Source organism: Heptranchias perlo, chromosome 7 (genome assembly GCF_035084215.1).
Source record: "Heptranchias perlo isolate sHepPer1 chromosome 7, sHepPer1.hap1, whole genome shotgun sequence".
In the NCBI taxonomy this organism is placed as follows: Eukaryota; Metazoa; Chordata; class Chondrichthyes; order Hexanchiformes; family Hexanchidae; genus Heptranchias; species Heptranchias perlo.
In genome coordinates, this window is record NC_090331.1 from 10066860 (window position 1) to 10085249 (window position 18390).

At 45.2% G+C, this 18390-nt stretch overlaps 1 protein-coding gene across 3 annotated transcripts in view; it reads right to left on the reverse strand.

Moving 5' to 3' along the window:
- cyp27a3 (cytochrome P450 family 27 subfamily A member 3) overlaps nt 1-10312 on the reverse strand; it is a 56035-nt gene extending 45723 nt beyond the window's left edge. For all 3 annotated transcript variants that reach the window (XM_067987051.1, XM_067987053.1, XM_067987054.1), the window contains exon 1: nt 9656-10312. In XM_067987051.1, coding sequence (XP_067843152.1) covers nt 9656-9886 — 231 coding nt within the window. In that variant the 5' untranslated portion in view covers nt 9887-10312. The remainder of the gene's footprint in view (nt 1-9655) is intronic.
- Nucleotides 10313-18390: the final 8078 nt, after the last annotated feature.

The following is an 18390-nucleotide window of genomic DNA, read 5'->3' on the forward strand; positions in this document are numbered from 1 at the left end:
TCCAAGTCCCACTCCAGACACTTGAGCACGTAATCTAGGCCGACACTCCCAGTGCAGCACTGTCGGAGGTGCCGTCTTTCGGATGAGACGTTAAACCGAGGCTCCGTCTGCCCTCTCGGGTGGATGTAAAAGATCCCATTGCATTATTTTGAAGAAGAGCAGGGGAGTTCTCCCCGGTGTCCTGGCCAATGTTTATCCCTCAATAAACATCACTAAAACAGATTATCTGATCATTATCTCACTGCTGTATGTGGGATCTTGCTGTGCGCAAATTACTGCTGCATTTCCTACAATACAACTGTGACTACAGTTCGAAAGTACGTCATTGGCTGTAGAGGATTTTGGGACGTCCTGAGGTTGTGAAAGGCGCTATATAAATGCAAGTTGTTGTTGTTGTGGAGCAAAGTCTACCTTTGACAGCACAGCCTTATCCTTTTCTCTCCCACTTTCAAGTAAAGAGACTTTTCTTCAAACCAGTATCCGTCCTAACTCATGACAATTAATCAGCCCTCTCTCCCCTGAATGACTCCGCCAATCATCATTACCTGAGTGAAGGCAACAGCACCATATAACTGCACCCTTTCCACAGGGGTCCAAACTCCATCAACAGCAAAATGCCATATCAGTGTATTCAATCAACCTACTCTGTTTAAAAAAAAGCATACGGGATCGTTGGCTTTATAAATAGAGGCAAGAGCACAAAATCAAGGAAGTAGTGGTAAACCTTTATAAATCATTGGTTATGCCTCAGCGGAGATCTGTGTCCAATTCTGGGCACCACACTTTAGGAAAGATGTTCAGGTCTTGGAGAAGGAGATTTACCAGAACTATACCAGGGATGAAGGATTTCAGTTACTTGGAGAGACTGGAGAAACTGGGGTTGTTCTCCTTAGAGCAGAGAAGGTTAAGATGAAATTTAACAAAGGTATCCAAAATTATGAAGGGTTTTGATAAAATAAACAAGGACAAACTGTTTCCAATGGCAGGAGGGTCGGTAACCAGAGGTTACAGATTTAAAATAATTGGCGAAAGAGCCAGAGGGGCAATGAGGAGAGGTTTTTTTTAACGCAGCGAGTTGTTATGATCTGGAACGCGCTGCCTGAAAGGGCGGTGGAAGCAGATTCAATAGTAACTTTCAAAAGGGAATTGGATAAATGCTTGAAGGGGAAAAATTGTAAGGGCTATGGGGAAAGAGCGGGGGAGTGGGATGATGGGCCAAATGGCCTCCTTCTGTAGTGTACGATTCAATGATTCTATGATATCGTAAATTCGGGCACACACAACGCATGATTTTATAACCATTTAATTGAATGGTTGGAAAATCGCAGCGAGCAAGTGGCTGAATGATATGCACTGCTGGAAACGATGGACCCTCACCAGCATATGCAAAGTCAAAAACTGATCCCTGATAGGTTCATGTTGCGGGTTGGTGTTCCTGTAGGATTTGTTGGTGAGGGTTGTGTCAACAACATCTTTTCAACAGTTGTGTTTGACAATTGCAAGAAGTTTCAGCAGAAATTTGAAGAGTTTCAGTGGGTCATGTTCCTCGAAGGTTGATTGCTTTGCTCATTTTTCTCCACTGTAGGTGATGAATTGTTTGTAACATGCATGCAACACATTCAACAATAACTTGCATTTATATAATGCCTTTAACAGAGTAAAACGTCCCCAAGGCGCTTCACAGCTGCGTAATCAGACAAAAATTGACACAGAGCCAAAGAAGGAGATATTAGAACGGGTGACCAAAAGCTTGGTCAAACAGGTGGGTTTTAAGGATCATCTTAAAGGAGCAGAGAGAGGTGGAGAGGCTTAGGAAGGGAATTCCAGAGCTTAGGGAATTCCAGAGCTTAGGGAATTCCAGAGCTTAGGGAATTCCACAGTCTCGATGGTTAAATGCACGGCTCCCAATGGTGGGGTGAAGTGAGTGGGAGATGAACAAGAAGCCAAAGTCGGAGGAACATAACATTTGCAGACATCACGTGGTCAGACGTCACGTGGTCAGGCTTCACCTGATTAGAACATCACATGATCAAACCTCCAGAAATGCTTCCAACCAGAGTTGGCGACCTAGTCTTGCCCCGCCGAAAACAATGTACAGTTTAAACTTCTACTAGCAGAAACCTACTCCTGAACTACGTGTTTTCTTAAAAGCTGCAATTTTGCACCGCAAAGTTTAGACCAGAGTGCGGTCGACATCAAATGATTTTTAGCAAAAACCTAGCAGAAGTAAACACAGTGCTCCGCTCATAGCTCTCATCTGCCTAATCAGAAAATCAATCAGTCCATGCTTTTTTTTCTATCACGCCCATTTTGAACTGCCTGACGAAAGCAAAAGACCGTTGACCCTCATGGATGGAAGCCCTGCAGGTGATAGGCCTTGTGGCAATTTGCGGGATTTGGAAAAGGGTGAAACTGGGGTTGGTACCAGACTCGTGTCACACTGGTTTATTATTCCCTTCACCCCTGCTCGCTGACTGATTCATTCATTCATTTGGGCCCTGAGCCAATCCCCCCCTGAGCAAACAAATCCACAATAACTAGCATTGTATTGTAAAATGAAAGTAGAAAAACATTCCAAGGCACTTCACTGAGGCATAATGAAACAAAAAGTGGATGCTAAGACAAAGAAGGAGTGGGTTTTAAGGAGGGATTTAAAGGAGGAGAAAGAGGTGAAGAGGCAGAGAGGTTTAGAGAGGGAATTCTGGAGTGTGAGGCCTAGATGGTTAAGCGAGAAAAATGCACACAATAGGCCAGAGTTAGAGGATTGGAGAGTTTTGGGGGCAGTAGGGGTGGTTGCAGGGTTAGAGGAGGTTTCAGAGATAGGATGGCACAAAGCCATGCAGGGATTTAAATATGCGGATGAAAATGTTAAATTGAATACATTGCGGGGGACTGGGGGTCATTGTCGGTCAGTAAAGACAGGGGTGATGGGTAAGCATGGTGATCTCGGAGGGTTGTAGGGCTGGAGGAGGTTACAGAGATAGGGAGGGGCGAGGCCATGAAGGGATTTGAACACAAAGATGAGAATTTTAAAATCAAGGCATTGCAAGACTGGGAGCCAATGTAGGTCAGCGAGCACAGGGTGATGGGTGAATGGGACTTGGAGCGAGTTAAGATACGGGCAGCAGAGTTTTGGATAAGCTCAAGGTGGAGGCCTATCAAATCATCCTTAATCTCTACTGTTCTAAGGGAAACAGCCTCAAATTCCAAGTCTTTCTTCCTATTTGTATTTCCTCCATAGCAGACAGCCGTGTGACCTCATAATTGTAGGGTTGTATTTGGTATGGCATGTTGTAATACAGTTTCCAATCCCTTCATTTGGCGCCTGTGTCCATGCTGCAGTTTAATGCAATTTGTGTCGTTTCTGTTCCTTTCAGGATTTTCACTATATAAAAAAATTGACCAGAATGGTACCAGGGATGACGGACTTCAGTTGTGTGGAGAGACTGGGATTGTTCTCCTCAGAGCAGAGATGGTTATGGGGAGATTTAACAGACGTGTTCAAAATTATGGAGGGTTTTGATAGAGTAATTGAGGAGAAATAGTTTCCACTGGCAGGGGAGTCGGTAACCAGAGAACACAAGATAATTAGCAAAAGAGCCAGGGGGTAGATGAGAATTTTTTTTATGCAGGGAGTTGTTATAGTCTGGAATGCATTACCTGAAAGTGTGAAAAGAAAGAAAGAACTTGCATTTCTAAAGCACCTTTCATCCAAAGTGCTTTACAGCCAATTACTACAGTGACAGTAGTCACTGTAGCAATGTAACACAGCAGCCAATTTGCACACAGCAAGCTCCCACAAACAGCAATGTGATAATGACCAGCTAATCAGATTTTTAGTGATGTTGATTGAGGGGTAAATATTGGCCAGGGCACCAGGGAGAACTCCCAAAATAGTGCCATGCGATCTTCTACAACCACGAGAGGGCAGACAGGGCCTTCGTTTAACATCACACCTGAAAGACAGCACCTCCGACTGTGCAGCACTCCCTCAGTACTACACTGGAAATGGCAGACTGGATTACGTGCTCAGGAGTGGGAGAAAAACCGACAACCTTCTGAATTTCTGAATCACAGAAATAGAAAGTTACGGCAAAGAAGGAGGCCACTCGGCCCATCGTGCCCGTGCTGGCCAAAAAAGAGCTGTCCGGCTTAATCCCAGTTTCCAGCACTTGGTCCATAGCCCTGTAGGTTACGGCACTTCAAGTGCACATCCAAGTATTTTTTAAATGAGTTGAGGGTTTCTGCCTCTACCACCCTTTCAGGCAGTGAGTTCCAGACCCCCACCACCCTCTGGGTGAAAAAAATTCTCTTCAGCTCCCCTCTAATCCTTCTACCAATCACTTTAAATCTATGGTCCCTGGTCACTGACCACCCCCACCCCCCCCCCCCCCCCCCCGCTAAGGGAAATAGGTCCTCTCTATACACTCTATCTAGTCCCATCATAATTTTATATACCTCAATTAAATCTCCCCTCAGCCTCCTTTGTTCCAAAGAAAACAACCCCAGCTAATCCAATCATTTCTCATACCTAAAATTCTCCAGCCTTGGCAACATCCTTGTAAATCTCCTCTGTACCCTCTCTAGTGCAATCACATCTTTCCTGTAATGGGGTGACCATATCTGTACACAGTACTCAAGCTGTGGCCTAACCAATGTTTCATACAGTTCCAGCATAACCTCCCTGCTCTTATATTCTATGCCTTGGCTAATAAAGGAAAGTATCCCATATGCCTTCTTAACCACCTTATCTACCTGTCCTGCTATCTTCAGGGATCTGTGGACAGGCACTCCAAGGTCCCTTTTTTCTTCTACACCTCTCAGTATCTTCCCACATAAATACTGTGACTACAAGAGCAGGTCAGAGGCTGGATATTCTGCGGTGAGTGACTCATCTCCTGACTCCCCAAAGCCTTTCCACCATCTACAAGGCACAAATCAGGAGTGTGATGGAATACTCTCCACTTGCCTGGATGAGTGCAGCTCCAACAACACTCAAGAAGCTCAACACCATCCAGGACAAAGCAGCCCGCTTGATTTGCACCCCATCCACCACCCTAAACATTCACTCCCTTCACCACCGGTGCACTGTGGATGCAGTGTGTACCATCCACAGGATGCACTGCAGCAACTCGCCAAGGCTTCTTCGACAGCACCTCCCAAACCCGCGACCTCTACCACCTAGAAGGACAAGAGCAGCAGGCACATGGGAACAATACCACCTGCACGTTCCCCTCCAAGTCACACACCATCCCGACTTGGAAATATATCGCCGTTCATTTATCGTCGCTGTGTCAAAATCCTGCAACTCCCTTCTTAATGGCACTGTGGGAGAACCTTCACCACACGGACTGCAGCGGTTCAAGAAGGTGGCTCACAACCACCTTCTCAAGGGCAATTAGGGATGGGCAATAAATGCCGGCCTCACCAGCGACGCCCACATCCCAAGAACGGATAAAAAAAAAATTATTGTGTACTCCCTTGCTGTGTTTGCCCTCCCCAAATGCATTACCTCACACTTCTCTGGATTGAATTCCATTTGCCACTTTTCCGCCCACTTGACCAATCCACTAATATCTTCCTGCCATCTGCAAACTTCTTGATCAAGCCCCCCATAAATCATTAATATATACCACAAAAAGCAAAGGACCTAATATTAAGCCTTGTGGGACTCCACTGGAAACAGCCTTCCAGCCGCAAAAACACCCGTCAACCATTACCCTTTGCTTCCTGCCACTGAGCCAATTTTGAATCCAACTTGCCACTTTCCCTTGGATCCCATGGGCTTTTACTTTTTTGACCAGTCTGCCATGTGGGACCTTGTCAAAAGCCTTGCTAAAATCCATATACACTACATCAAACGCGTTACCCTCATCGACCCTCCTTGTTACCTGCTCAAAAAATTCAATCAAGTTGGTCAGAGACGACCTTCCCTTAACAAATCCATGCTGACTGTCCTTGATTAACTCGTGCCTTTTTAAATGACGATTTATGCTGTCCCTCAGAATCGATTCCAATAATTTGCCCACCACCAAGGTTAGACTGATTGGCCTATAATTACTCGGTCTATCTCTTTCTCACTTTTTAAACAATGATACAACGTTAGCAGTCCTCCAATCCTCCGGCACCACACCTGTAGCCAGGGAGGATAGGAAAATAATGGTCAGAGCCTCCCCTATTTCTCTTAACAGCCTGGGATACATTTCATCCGGGCCTGGCGATTTATCTACGTTCAAAGATGCTAATTCCCTTAATACTTCCTCTCTCACTATGTTTATCCCATCCAATATTTCACACTCCTCCTTAACTACAATCTCTGCATCGTCCCCCTCTTTTGTGAAGACAGATGCAAAGAATTCACTTAGAACCATACCCACATCTTCCACCTCCACACATAGGTTACCTTTTTGGTCTCTAATAGGCCCTATTCTTTCCTTACTTATTCTCATGCTCTTTATGTATTTATAAAACATTTTGGGGTTTTCCTTAATTTTACTTGCCAGTATTTTTTCATGCCCTCGCTTTGCTTTCCTAATTTCCTTTTTAATTTCAGCCCTGCACTTTTTATACCCCTCTGGACTTTCTGCAGTATTGAGCTTTCAGCGTCTGACATAAGCATTCCTTTTTTGCCTTATCTTACCCTGTATGCTCCTTGACATCCAGGGGGCTCTAGATTTGGCAGTCCCACCCTTTTTCTTTGTGGTAACATGTTTACTCTGAACCCCTTGAACGCCTCCCACTGTTCTGACACTGATTTACCTTCAATTAGCTGCTTCCAGTCCACTTTTGCTAAATCATACCTCAGCTCAGTAAAATTGGACTTTCCCCAATTGAGAACTTTTACTCTTGTTCTATCTTTGTCCTTTTCCATAAAAATGCTAAATCTAACTGAATTATGATCACTACCACCAAAATGCTCTCCCACTGATACCCCTTCTACCTGCCCAGCTTCATTCCCTAAAACTAAACCCAGAGCTGCCCCCTCTCTTGGGTTTGCTACGTACTGGCTAAAAAAGTTCTCCTGAATGCTATTTAAGAATTTTGCGCCCTCTATACCCTTCACTCTGTTTGTGTCACATTTAATATTAGGGTAGTTGAAATTCCCTACTATTACTGCCCTATTGTTTTTGCACTTCTCAGAAATTTGCCTACATATTTGCTCTTCTATCTCCCTCTGACTGTTTGGGGGGGTCTATAGTACACTCCCAACAGTGTGATTGCCCCTTTTTTTGGTCTTTAGCTCAACCCATATGGCCTCATTTGATGATCCTTCTAACATATCATCTCTTCTCACAGCTGTAATTGTTTCTTTAACCAATATTGCCACCCCCCCCCACTCCTTTTTTATCCCCCTCTCTATCACGTCTGAAAACCCTGTAACCAGGAACGTTGAGCTGCCATTCCTTCCCCCCTGTTTAAGCCATGTTTCTGTAATAGCTAGGATATTGTTGGCCAGGGGCTGCAGAAACTACTGAGTTTATTCCGAACTGCTGACACACAGGCAAAAGCAACTTTTGAACTGAAGTAACCTGAGTTCAGTCGCTGGCCTGAGCTGGCTGGAACCGGTTTGAATTAGCTAAGTTTTGTGAAAGACAAAGGAGATGTGATGAGACACAAGTCCTTATTTAGAAAAGGAGTAATGAGGTAATGCTACCTAAGTCCTTGGGACAGAGCCAATGAGGAGAAGACACGGACTAGGCGAGCAAGCCTAAACCAACGGGAGAGAGACAGCACAGCTTGAAGAGATAAGATTCGGAATAAGAAGGAAGAATCTGGGGCGTGGTGCCAGCGAAGTCTCCGGAGACCAACCATCGCAGAAGTGGAAGAACCTACATCAGGGACGTAGAGACGACGTCGAAAGAGAGAACGGAACGCCTGGCCAGCGTCAGCTCTCCTTTTCGGGTATTATCCTTTATATTCTGTGACCACTCAGGGAGTGTCAGGGAAACCTATTGGGTGTGCCTTTAGATCCTAGTTTGGGTATAAAACTGTATAACCTGGTGCAAACTGCATGTCTATATCTAACCAGACGTATAAGCTATATGTATATGATCTAACGACGTGAATAAAGCGAATTGAGAGTTAAGAGAGAATTGACTCGTCTCCTCTTTGTACTAAGCCAATAACCGTAACTGGTGACCTCCGGTCAACAATATCATACTGTCATCTGTCTATCTGTGTCCTCAGCTCATCTGCCTTATTCACTAGATTCCTTTCATTGAAGTATATACCATTAAGCACTGCCAAACTCCTTTGTTGTCTAGTTTCTGACCTTTGCTTCCTCTGCCTTCCAAACTCACTTACTAATTTTCTGCCTTCCATTTCCAGCTCTGCTTCTCTCCCTTCTGAATCTACGCTCGGGTTCCCATCCCCCTGCCAAGCTAGTTTAATCCCTCCCCAACAGCATGAACCCAGCCCTGTTGAGGTGCAACCCATCCGGCCTGCACAGGTCCCACCTCCCCCAGAACCGGCCCCAATGCCCCAGGGAAAGACCTCCCTCCTGCACCATCTCTCTAGCCACGCATTCATCTGCACTATTCTCCTATTTCTATACTCACTACCACGTGGCACCAGGAGTAGTCCTGAGATTACTACCTTTGAGGTACTGCTTATTAATCTCTTTCCTAACTCCTTAATATCTGCCTGCAGGACCTCACCCCTCTTTCTACCTATGTCATTGCTTTCGATATGGACCACGATCGCCCCCCCCCCCTCCTTTAACCCTCCCCCTCCAGGATATTCTGCAGCCGCTCGTTGACATCCTTGACCCTGGCACCAGGGAGGCAACATACTATCCTAGAATCTCGTCTGCAGCCGCAGAAACGCCTGTCTGTTCCCCTAACTATGGAATCCCCAGTCACTATCGCTCTCCTGACCTTTCTCTTCCCCCCCCTTGTACAGCTGAGCCGCCCATGACGTTGTGGACTTGGCTCTGGCTGCACTCCCCAGACGAACCATCTCCCCCACCAATATTCAGAACTGAATACTGGTTTGAGAGCGAGATGGCCTCAGAGGATTCCTGCACTATCTGCCTGGTCCTGTCTGTCTGTCTGTCTGTCTGACAATCACCCAGTCCCTCTCTGCCTGCATTCTCTTAAACTGCAGGGTGATCACCTCCTGAAACGTGATACCCACAAAACTCTCAGCCTCGCGGATGCACTGCAGTGGCGCCAGCTGCTGCTCCAGCTCCGGAACCTGGAGCTCAAGCTGACAACACTTTCTGCGCCTTTGGTTGTCCAGAACATTGGGTGGTGTGGGGGGGGGCGTCCTGGAGTTCCCACATAGCACAGGATGTGCATTCGACAGGACTGACGTGCCCTGCCATTCCTCGATTTATTATATTATTAACTAAACTAAATCAGAAGCAAGAGTGCTACCCACTGAGCCACAGAAGCAGATTCAATAGTAACTTTCAAAAGGATATACACTTGAAAAGGAAAAAAAAAAATTGCCGGGCTATGGGGAAAGAGCAGGATAGTGGGATTAATTGGATAGCTCTTTCAAAGAGCCAGCACGGCCACGATGGGCCGAATGGTCTCCTTCTGTGCTTCTATGGAACAGCAATAGGTTTGCATCCAGCAAAACGGGTGGAGGGGCAAATCCGACTTTCAGGGACCACTACTTGCAGCCCTGATCGAGTTTAACAACTATTTACCTGCAGCTCGTGGGTTTTTTCATGGTATCCCTTCAGAAAGTACCAGTAGAAGCCTTGAAGTAGCCCGTGCCCGGGTAGATCCTGGATGGTCTTCAAATCCCCGGCCGGCCGCTCGGTCTGGCCACTGAGATCGGTCGTCACCGACCTCGGGCTCGTCTTGCACCGAGAGAGCGCTTGAATCCCAGGGAGAAGCCGGTTGCCGGCGGAGCTGAAGCGCAGCGAGAGGGACATACTGTCGGGGCGGTCCAGGACACCGGCTCCTTCTGTTGCAAAAAAAAAAGAAAGAAAGAAAGAAACACACAACGCTTTTTATCCCCGTGTTACCAGTCGAACCGCTGTGACAGCGGGGACTCGCCTCCTTCGCGTGTTCCAGTTCTCAACCAGGCGACTGAATGCAAGAACTGGAGCGGGGCCAAAAAAAAAAACAAAACAAAACAAAAAAACCCATTGCAGACGCCCAGTCAACAGAAAGGAACCCTCTCCATGTAACAATTTTTGTATCACGCGTTGGTGCTGATGGTGACATGATCCAGGAGCGATTTTAACACTGGTTTGTTACTATGTTAAGTTCAGGAATAGAATGGGAAACGTTTAGGGGAAGGGGGGAATGGTCGCGTCCAGACGAAGGATTTGTGTTGCCAGGAACACATTCTGCAATGGCCACAGCCGGAATGTGAACCGTTGCCACTCAGCCAACCCTTTACAATGTGTAATACGATCCAGAGATTAGTGGGCAAGGACAAGAGTTCAGCCCAAGGTAAAGTGTTCACACTGCTGATTCCAGAGAACAAACAGCGCCAACAACACAGGAGTAGGCCATTCAGCCCCTCGTGCCTGCTCCGCCATTTGATAAGATCATGGCTGATCTGCGATCGAACTCCATATACCTGCCTTTGGCCCATATCCCTTAATACCTTTGATTGCCAAAAAGCTATCTATCTCACATTTAAATTTAGCAATTGAGCTAGTATCAATTGCCGTTTGCGGAAGAGAGTTCCAAACTTCTACCAGCCTTTGTGTGTAGAAATGTTTTCTAATCTCGCTCCTGAAAGGTCTGGCTCTAATTTTTAGACTGTGCCCCCTACTCCTAGAATCCCCAACCAGTGGAAATAGTTTCTCTCTATCCACCCTATCTGTTCCCCTTAATATCTTATAAACTTCAATCAGATCACCTCTTAACCTTCGAAACTCGAGAGAATACAACCCCAATCTTGCATTTATATAGCGCTTTAATGTAGTAAAACATCCCAACGCACTTCACAGGAGCGATTATCAAATAAAATTTGACACCGTGCCACATGAGGAGGTTTTAGGACACGATGCTTGGTCAAAGAGGTAGGTTTTAAGGAACATCTGAAAGGAGGAGAGAGAGGTAGAGGGAATTCCAGAGCTTAGAGCCTAGGCAGCTGAAGGCACGGCCGCCAATGGTAGAGCGATTAAAATCTGAGATGCAGCAAGAGGCCAGAATTGGAGGAGCGCAGAGATCTCGGAGGGTTGTAGGGCTGGAGGAGGTTACAGAGATAGGGAGGGGTGAGGCCATGGAAGGATTTGAAAACAAGGACGAGAATTTTAAAATCGAGGCGTTCCTGGACCGGGAGCCAATGTAGGTCAGGGAGCACAGGGGTGATAGGAGAAAGGGACTTGGTACGAGTTAGACCATGAGACCTTAAGAGATAGGAACAGGAGTAGGCCATTCGGCCCCTCGAGCCTGCTCCGCCATTTAATGAGATCATGGCTGATCTGATTTTTACCTCAACTCCGCTTTCCTGCCCTTTCCCCATATACTTTGACTCCCTTGCTGATCAAAAATTTGTCTAACTCAGCCTTGAATGTATTCAATGGCTCAGCCTCCACAGCTTTTTGGGGTAAAGAATTCCAAAGATTCATGACCCTCTGGGAGAAGAAATTCCTCCTCATTTCCGTCTTAAACGGGCGACCCCTTATTCTGAGACTATGCCCCCTAGTTTTAGGTTCCCCCATGAGGGGTAAGATCCTCTCAGCATCTACCCTATCAAGTCCCCTCAGAATCTTGTATGTTACAATAAGATCTCCTCTCATTCTTCTAAACTCCAATGAGTATAGACCCAACCTGTTCAATCTTTCCTCATAAGACAACCCTTCCATACCTGGAATCAACCTAATGAACCTTCTCTGAACTGCCTCCAATGCAAGTATGTCCTTCCTTAAATAAGGGCACCAGAACTGTACGCAGTACTCCAGGTGTGGTCACACCAGCACCCTGTACAGTTGGAACATGACTTCCCTGCTTTTATACTCCATCCCTCTAGAAATAAAGGCCAAAATTCCGTTTGCCTTCCGGATTACCTGCTGCACCTGTATGTTGACATTTGCGTTTCATGTACGAGGACACCCAGATCCCTCTGTACCGCAGCATTTTGTAGTATTTCTCCATTCAAATAATATTTTGCTTTTTTATTTTTCCTCCCAAAGTGGATGACTTCACATTTTCCCACATTATATTCTAGGAGGGCAAAAAGGGGATATGAGATTGCTTTGGCAGATAAGGCAAAGGTGAATCCAAAGAGCTTCTACAAATACATAAAGGGCAAAAGAGTAACTAGGGAGAGAGTAGGGCCTCTTAAGGATCAACAAGGTCATCTATGTGCGGAACCACAAGAGATGGGTGAGATCCTAAATGACTATTCCGCATCGGTATTTACGGTTGAGAAAGGCATGGATGTTAGGGAACTTGGGGAAATAAATAGTGATGTCTTGAGGAGTGTACATATTACAGAGAGGGAGGTGCTGGAAGTCTTAACGCGCATCAAGGTAGATAAATCTCCGGGACCTGATGAAATGTATCCCAGGACGTTGTGGGAGGTTAGGGAGGAAATTGCGGGTCCCCTAGCAGAGATATTTGAATCATCCACCGCTACAGGTGAGGTGCCTGAAGATTGGAGGGTAGCAAATGTTGTGCCTTTGTTTAAGAAGGGCGGCAGGGAAAAGCCTGGGAACTACAGACCGGTGAGCCTGACATCTGTAGTGGGTAAGTTGTTGGAGGGTATTCTGAGAGACAGGATCTACAGGCATTTGGAGAGGCAGGGACTGATTAGGAACAGTCAGCATGGTTTTGTGAGAGGAAAATCATGTCTCACAAATTTGATTGAGTTTTTTGAAGGGGTAACCAAGAAGATAGATGAGGGCTGTGCAGTAGACGTGTTCTACATGGACTTTAGCAAAGCCTTTGACAAGGTACCGCATGGTAGGTTGTTACATAAGGTTAAATCTCACGGGATCCAAGGTGAGGTAGCCAATTGCACAAAATTGGATTGACGGCAGAAGACAGAGGGTGGTTGTAGAGGGTTGTTTTTCAAACTGGAGGCCTGTGACCAGCAGTGTGCCTCAGGGATCGGTGCTGGGTCCGCTGTTATTTGTTATTTATATTAATGATTTGGATGAGAATTTAGGAGGCATGGTTAGTAAGTTTGCAGATGACACCAAGATTGGTGGCATTGTGGACAGTGAAGAAGGTTATCTAGGATTGCAACGGGATCTTGATAAATTGGGCCAGTGGGCCGATGAATGGCAGATGGAGTTTAATTTAGATAAATGTGAGGTGATGCATTTTGGTAGATCAAATCGGGCCAGGACCTACTCCGTTAATGGTAGGGCGTTGGGGAGAGTTATAGAACAAAGAGATCTAGGAGTACAGGTTCATAGCTCCTTGAAAGTGGAGTCACAGGTGGATAGGGTGGTGAAGAAGGCATTCAGCATGCTTGGTTTCATTGGTCAGAACATTGTAAATAATTGAGGCCCCAGCACTGAGCCCTGCGGCACCCCACTAGTTACAGATTGCCCTTTTATCCCGACTCTTTGTTTTCTGTTAGTTAGCCAATCCTCTATCCATCCAACACCATGAGCTCTTATCTTGTGCAGTAATCTTTTATGTGGCACCTTATCGAATGCCTTTTGGAAATCCAAATATACTGCATCCATTGGTTCCCCTTTATTCACCCTGCCCGTTACCTCCTCAAAGAACTCTAATAAATTTGTCAGACATGATTTCCCCTTCATAAAACCATGTTGAATCTCCTTGATTGTATTATGAGTCTCCAAATATCCTGCTACTACTTCCTTAATAATGGATTCTAGCATTTTCCCAATGACAGATGTTAGGCTAACTGGTCTATAGATACCTGCTTTCTGTCTCACTCCTTTCTTGAATAGGGGTGTTACGTTTCTTGAATAGGGGTGTTAGGTTCCGCTGGGACCTTTCCAGAATCTAGTGAATTCTGGAAGATTACAACCAATGCATCCACTATCACTGTAGCCACTTCCTTTAAGACCCTCGGATGCAAGCCATCAGGTCCAGGGGACTTGTCAGCCTTTAGACCAATTAGTTTACCTAGTACTTTTTCTCGAGTGATAGTAATTGTTTTTAGTTCCTCCCTCCCCTTTGCCCCTTGATTTTCTACTATTATTGGTATGTTATTATTGTGTTGACTGGAGGATACCGGTTACGGTTATTGGCTTAGTACAAAGAGGAGAAGAGTCAATTCTCTCTTGACTCTCAATTCGCTTTATTCACGCCATTAGATCATATACATATAGCTTATATGTCTGGTTAGATATTATACATGCAGTTTGCACCAGGTTATACAGTTTTATACCCAAACTAGGATCTAAACGCACACCCACTAGGTTTCTCTGACACTCCCTGAGTGGTCACAGAATATAAAGGATAATACCCGATAAGGAGTGCTGACGCTGGCCAGGCGTTCCGTTCTCTCTCTCTCTCTCTCTCGACGTCGTCTCTACGTCCCTGACGTAGGTTCTTCCACTTCCGCGATGGTTGGCCTCCGGAGTCTTCGCTCTGGCTCCACGCCCCAGATTCTTCATTCTTATTCTGAATCTTATCTCTTCAAGCTGTGCTGTCTCTCTCCCATTGGTTTAGGCTTGCTTGCCTAGCCTGTGTCTTCTCCTCATTGGCTCTGTCCCAAGGACTTAGGTAGCATTACCTCATTACTCCTTTTCTAAATAAGGACTTGTGTCTTATCACATCTCCTTTGTCTTTCACAAAACTTAGCTAATTCAAACCGGTTCCAGCCAGCTCAGGCCAGCGACTGAACTCAGGTTACTTCAGTTCAAAAGTTGCTTTTGCCTGTGTGTCAGCAGCTGCTGTCTCAGGTTACTGCAGCCCCTGGCCAACAAGTGTCTTCTGCTGTGAAGACAGATACAAAATATTTGTTCAATTCCTCTGCCATTTCCTTGTTTTCCATTAATATTTCCCCAGTCCCATCCTCTAAGGGATCAATGTTTACTTTAGCTACCCTCTTTCTTTTTATATACTTGTAGAAGCTTTTACTGTCAGTTTTTATATGTCTTGCTAGTTTACTCTCATAATTTATTTTCTCCCTCTTTATTATTCTTTTAGTCATCCTTTGCTGGTTTTTAAAGTTTTCCCAATCTTCGGGCTTACCAGTAATCTTTGCCATGTTGTATGCTTTTTCTTTTAACCTGATACCATCCTTGACTTCCTTAGTTAGCCTTTGGAAGGACATATTGGCCTTGGAGGGAGTGCAGCATAGGTTTACTAGAACGATACCCGGACTTCAAGGGTTAAGTTACGAGGAGAGATTACACAAATTGGGGTTGTATTCTCTGGAGTTTCGAAGGTTAAGGGGTGATCTGATCGAAGTTTATAAGATATTAAGGGGAACGGATAGGGTGGATAGGGAGAAACTATTTCCGCTGTTTGGGGATTCTAGGAGTAGGGGGCACAGTTTAAAAATTAGAGCCAGACCTTTCAGGAGCGAGATTAGAAAACATTTCTACACACAAAGGATTGTAGAAGTTTGGAACTCTCTTCTGCAAACGGCAATTGATACTAGCTCAATTGCTAAATTTAAATGTGAGATAGATAACTTTTTGGCAATCAAAGGTATTAAGGGATATGAGCCAAAGGCAGGTATATGGAGCTAGATCACAGATCAGCCATGATTTTATCAAATGGCGGAGCAGGCACGAGGGGCTTAATGGCCGACTCCTGTTCCTATGTTCCTATGTTCCCATAGTTGGTTCACCCTTTTTGTGGAGTCTTTCCTCCTCAAAAGGATATATTTTTGTTGCGAGTCATAAAATATCTTTTTAAATGTTTGCCACTTCTTATCCACCATCATACCATCTAATCTGTTTACCCAGTCCACTTTAGCCAATTCCGCCCTCATTCCTTTATAATTTCCCTTATTTAAGATTAATACAGTAGTTTCAGACCCAAGATCCTCGCTCTCAAACTAGATGTGAAATTCTATCATGTTATGATCACTGCTTCCCAAGGGATCCTTTACTTTGAGATCATTAATTAATCCTGTTTCGTTACCCATTACCAGATCCAAAATGGCCTGTTCCCTGGTTGGTTCCCCGACATATTGGTTTAAGAAACAGTCCCTGATACACTCTATGAACTCCTCCTCAGGGCCATTTTTCCCAATTTGATTTGTCCAATCTATGTGAAAGTTAAAATCGCCCATGATTATTGCATTACCTTTTTTACAAGCCCCCGAGTTAGGATACGGCAGCAGAGTTTTGGATGAGCTCAAGTTTATGGAGGGTGGAAGATGGGAGGCCGGCCAGGAGAGCATTGGCTGGAGGTAACAAAGGCATGGATGAGGGTTTCAGCAGCAGATGAGCTGAGGCAGGGGCGAAGACAGGCGATGTTATGGAGGCGAAGTAGGTGGTCCTGGTGATGGAGCGGATGTGTGGTCGGAAGCTCATCTCAGGGTCAAACAAGACGCCAAGGTTGCGAACGGTCTAATTCAGCCTCAGGCAGTGGCCAGGCTTTCGTAATAATAGAAGCACATAGCACAGAAGAAGGACATTCGGCCTAACATTGCCTTTGCTGGCTCTCTGAAAGAGCTACCAAATAGTCCCACTCCCCTCCTCTTTGCCCGTAGCCCTGAACATTCTTTTTCAAGTATTTATCCAATTCTCTTTTGAAAGTTACTATTGAATCTGCTTTCCCCTCTGTGCCGTAACTTTCTATGATTCTGCTTACTCGGCATATCCTTTAACATTCCTTTTTACAAGCATTCATTTAATTCCCTCTTAAAAAGAATTTACGGACTCTGCTTCAACAATGAGAGGATGAAAAAGAAAATGAGGACAAAATCAGGAAGAGTAAATGTTCCTTCCTCCCCTCTCTCCCCTCGTCCCTTTCCTGAAGGTGTTGACTCCTTGTCGGGGTATAGTTCCACAACGGGGCGGCTTGCTAGCGAAGTTCAGAGGGCAATTAAGGGACAACCACGTGGTGTGGGACTGGAGTCACACGTCGGCCCGGCTGAGTAGGAGCGGCAGCCTCCCTTCCCTGGAGAACACCAGTGAACAATGAACTGGGCTGACATCCCAGTACAGTACTGAGGAAGTGCTGCATTGTCAAAGATGCCATCCTTAAGAGATGTCAGAACTAGGTCCTAAACCTAGGTCTGCCTCTTCCGACGACTCAGGTGGAATTAAGAGAACAATTTCAAATAGTGATAAATTCTGAAGGGGGAAGGAGCATACTGGGATGAATAAAAGAAAATGCAGAAACATGTAAAAATGTAATCAAAGAGAGATAGCTAGAAAAAAAAACAATAAGGTGAAACGTAACAGAAACAACCCAAGGAAAATCAATGACTAAAAGCTCGTGGGCCGATGCAAAAAATAATTTGAAAGGCTAATAGAATGTTGGGCTTCCTCTCAAGAGAGCTGGAATACAAAGGGGTGGAAATTGGTTTTCTTCACAGTGATGTTGCTGCTGAGTTTCTCCAGTCGATATTCCCCGGTGTCGTGATTTACTATGAGAATACATTCCTTCAGGTAAGGTCTCTTTGAGCCTTTAAACACTGACATGGGTGGCGTTGAACCCTGTTTACGTTCGAAAGAAAATAAAATCAATCCCACTGGGACCAGTGTTAAGTATGTGTTGTTGTGATCTGGAATGCACTGCCCGAAAGGGTGGTGGAAGCAGATTCAGTAGTGACTTTCAAAAGGGAATTGGATATATACTTGAAAAGGAAAAACATGCAGGGCTACGGGGAAAGAGTAAAGAAGTGGGACTAATTGGATAGCTCTTTCAACGATCCGGCACAGGCACGATGGGCCGAATGGCCTCCTTCTGTGCTCTATGATGTGCAGGTTTCTGTGAAGTGAATTTAAATACTTGAGCTCTCCTGGTGACTGGTAGACACACTGAGTTAGAATTATGACGATCGAGGCAAGAGATCAGGGTTCAGAGTCTCCCATCTTAGACATGTGTATTTCCTTCGCTAAAAGAATTCCCTTTTTCTCATCCCAACCCAAAAACCAAGGCAAAGGGCCAAGACAGGTAGAGCAGAACACCAAAACCAGAAGAAAAGAGAGGGTAAGCCAACAAGGGTTGTAGAAGTTTGGAACTCTCTTCCGCAAACGGCAATTGATACTAGCTCAATTGCTAAATTTAAATGTGAGATAGATAGCTTTTTGGCAACCAAAGGTATTAAGAGATATGGGCCAAAGGCAGGTATATGGAGTTAGATCACAGATCAGCCATGACAGGAAGGGACAGTGCATGCAAATTTAAGAGTACGCCAGCAGATAAGGCTAGAGGTTGCAAAAATAGTAAAAAGACAGCACTAAAGGCTTTGTATCTGAATGCGTGTAGCATTCCTAACAAAATGGATGAATTGACAGCTCAAATAGAAATAAATATGTACGATCTGATAGCCATTATAGAGACATGGCTGCAAGATGACAAA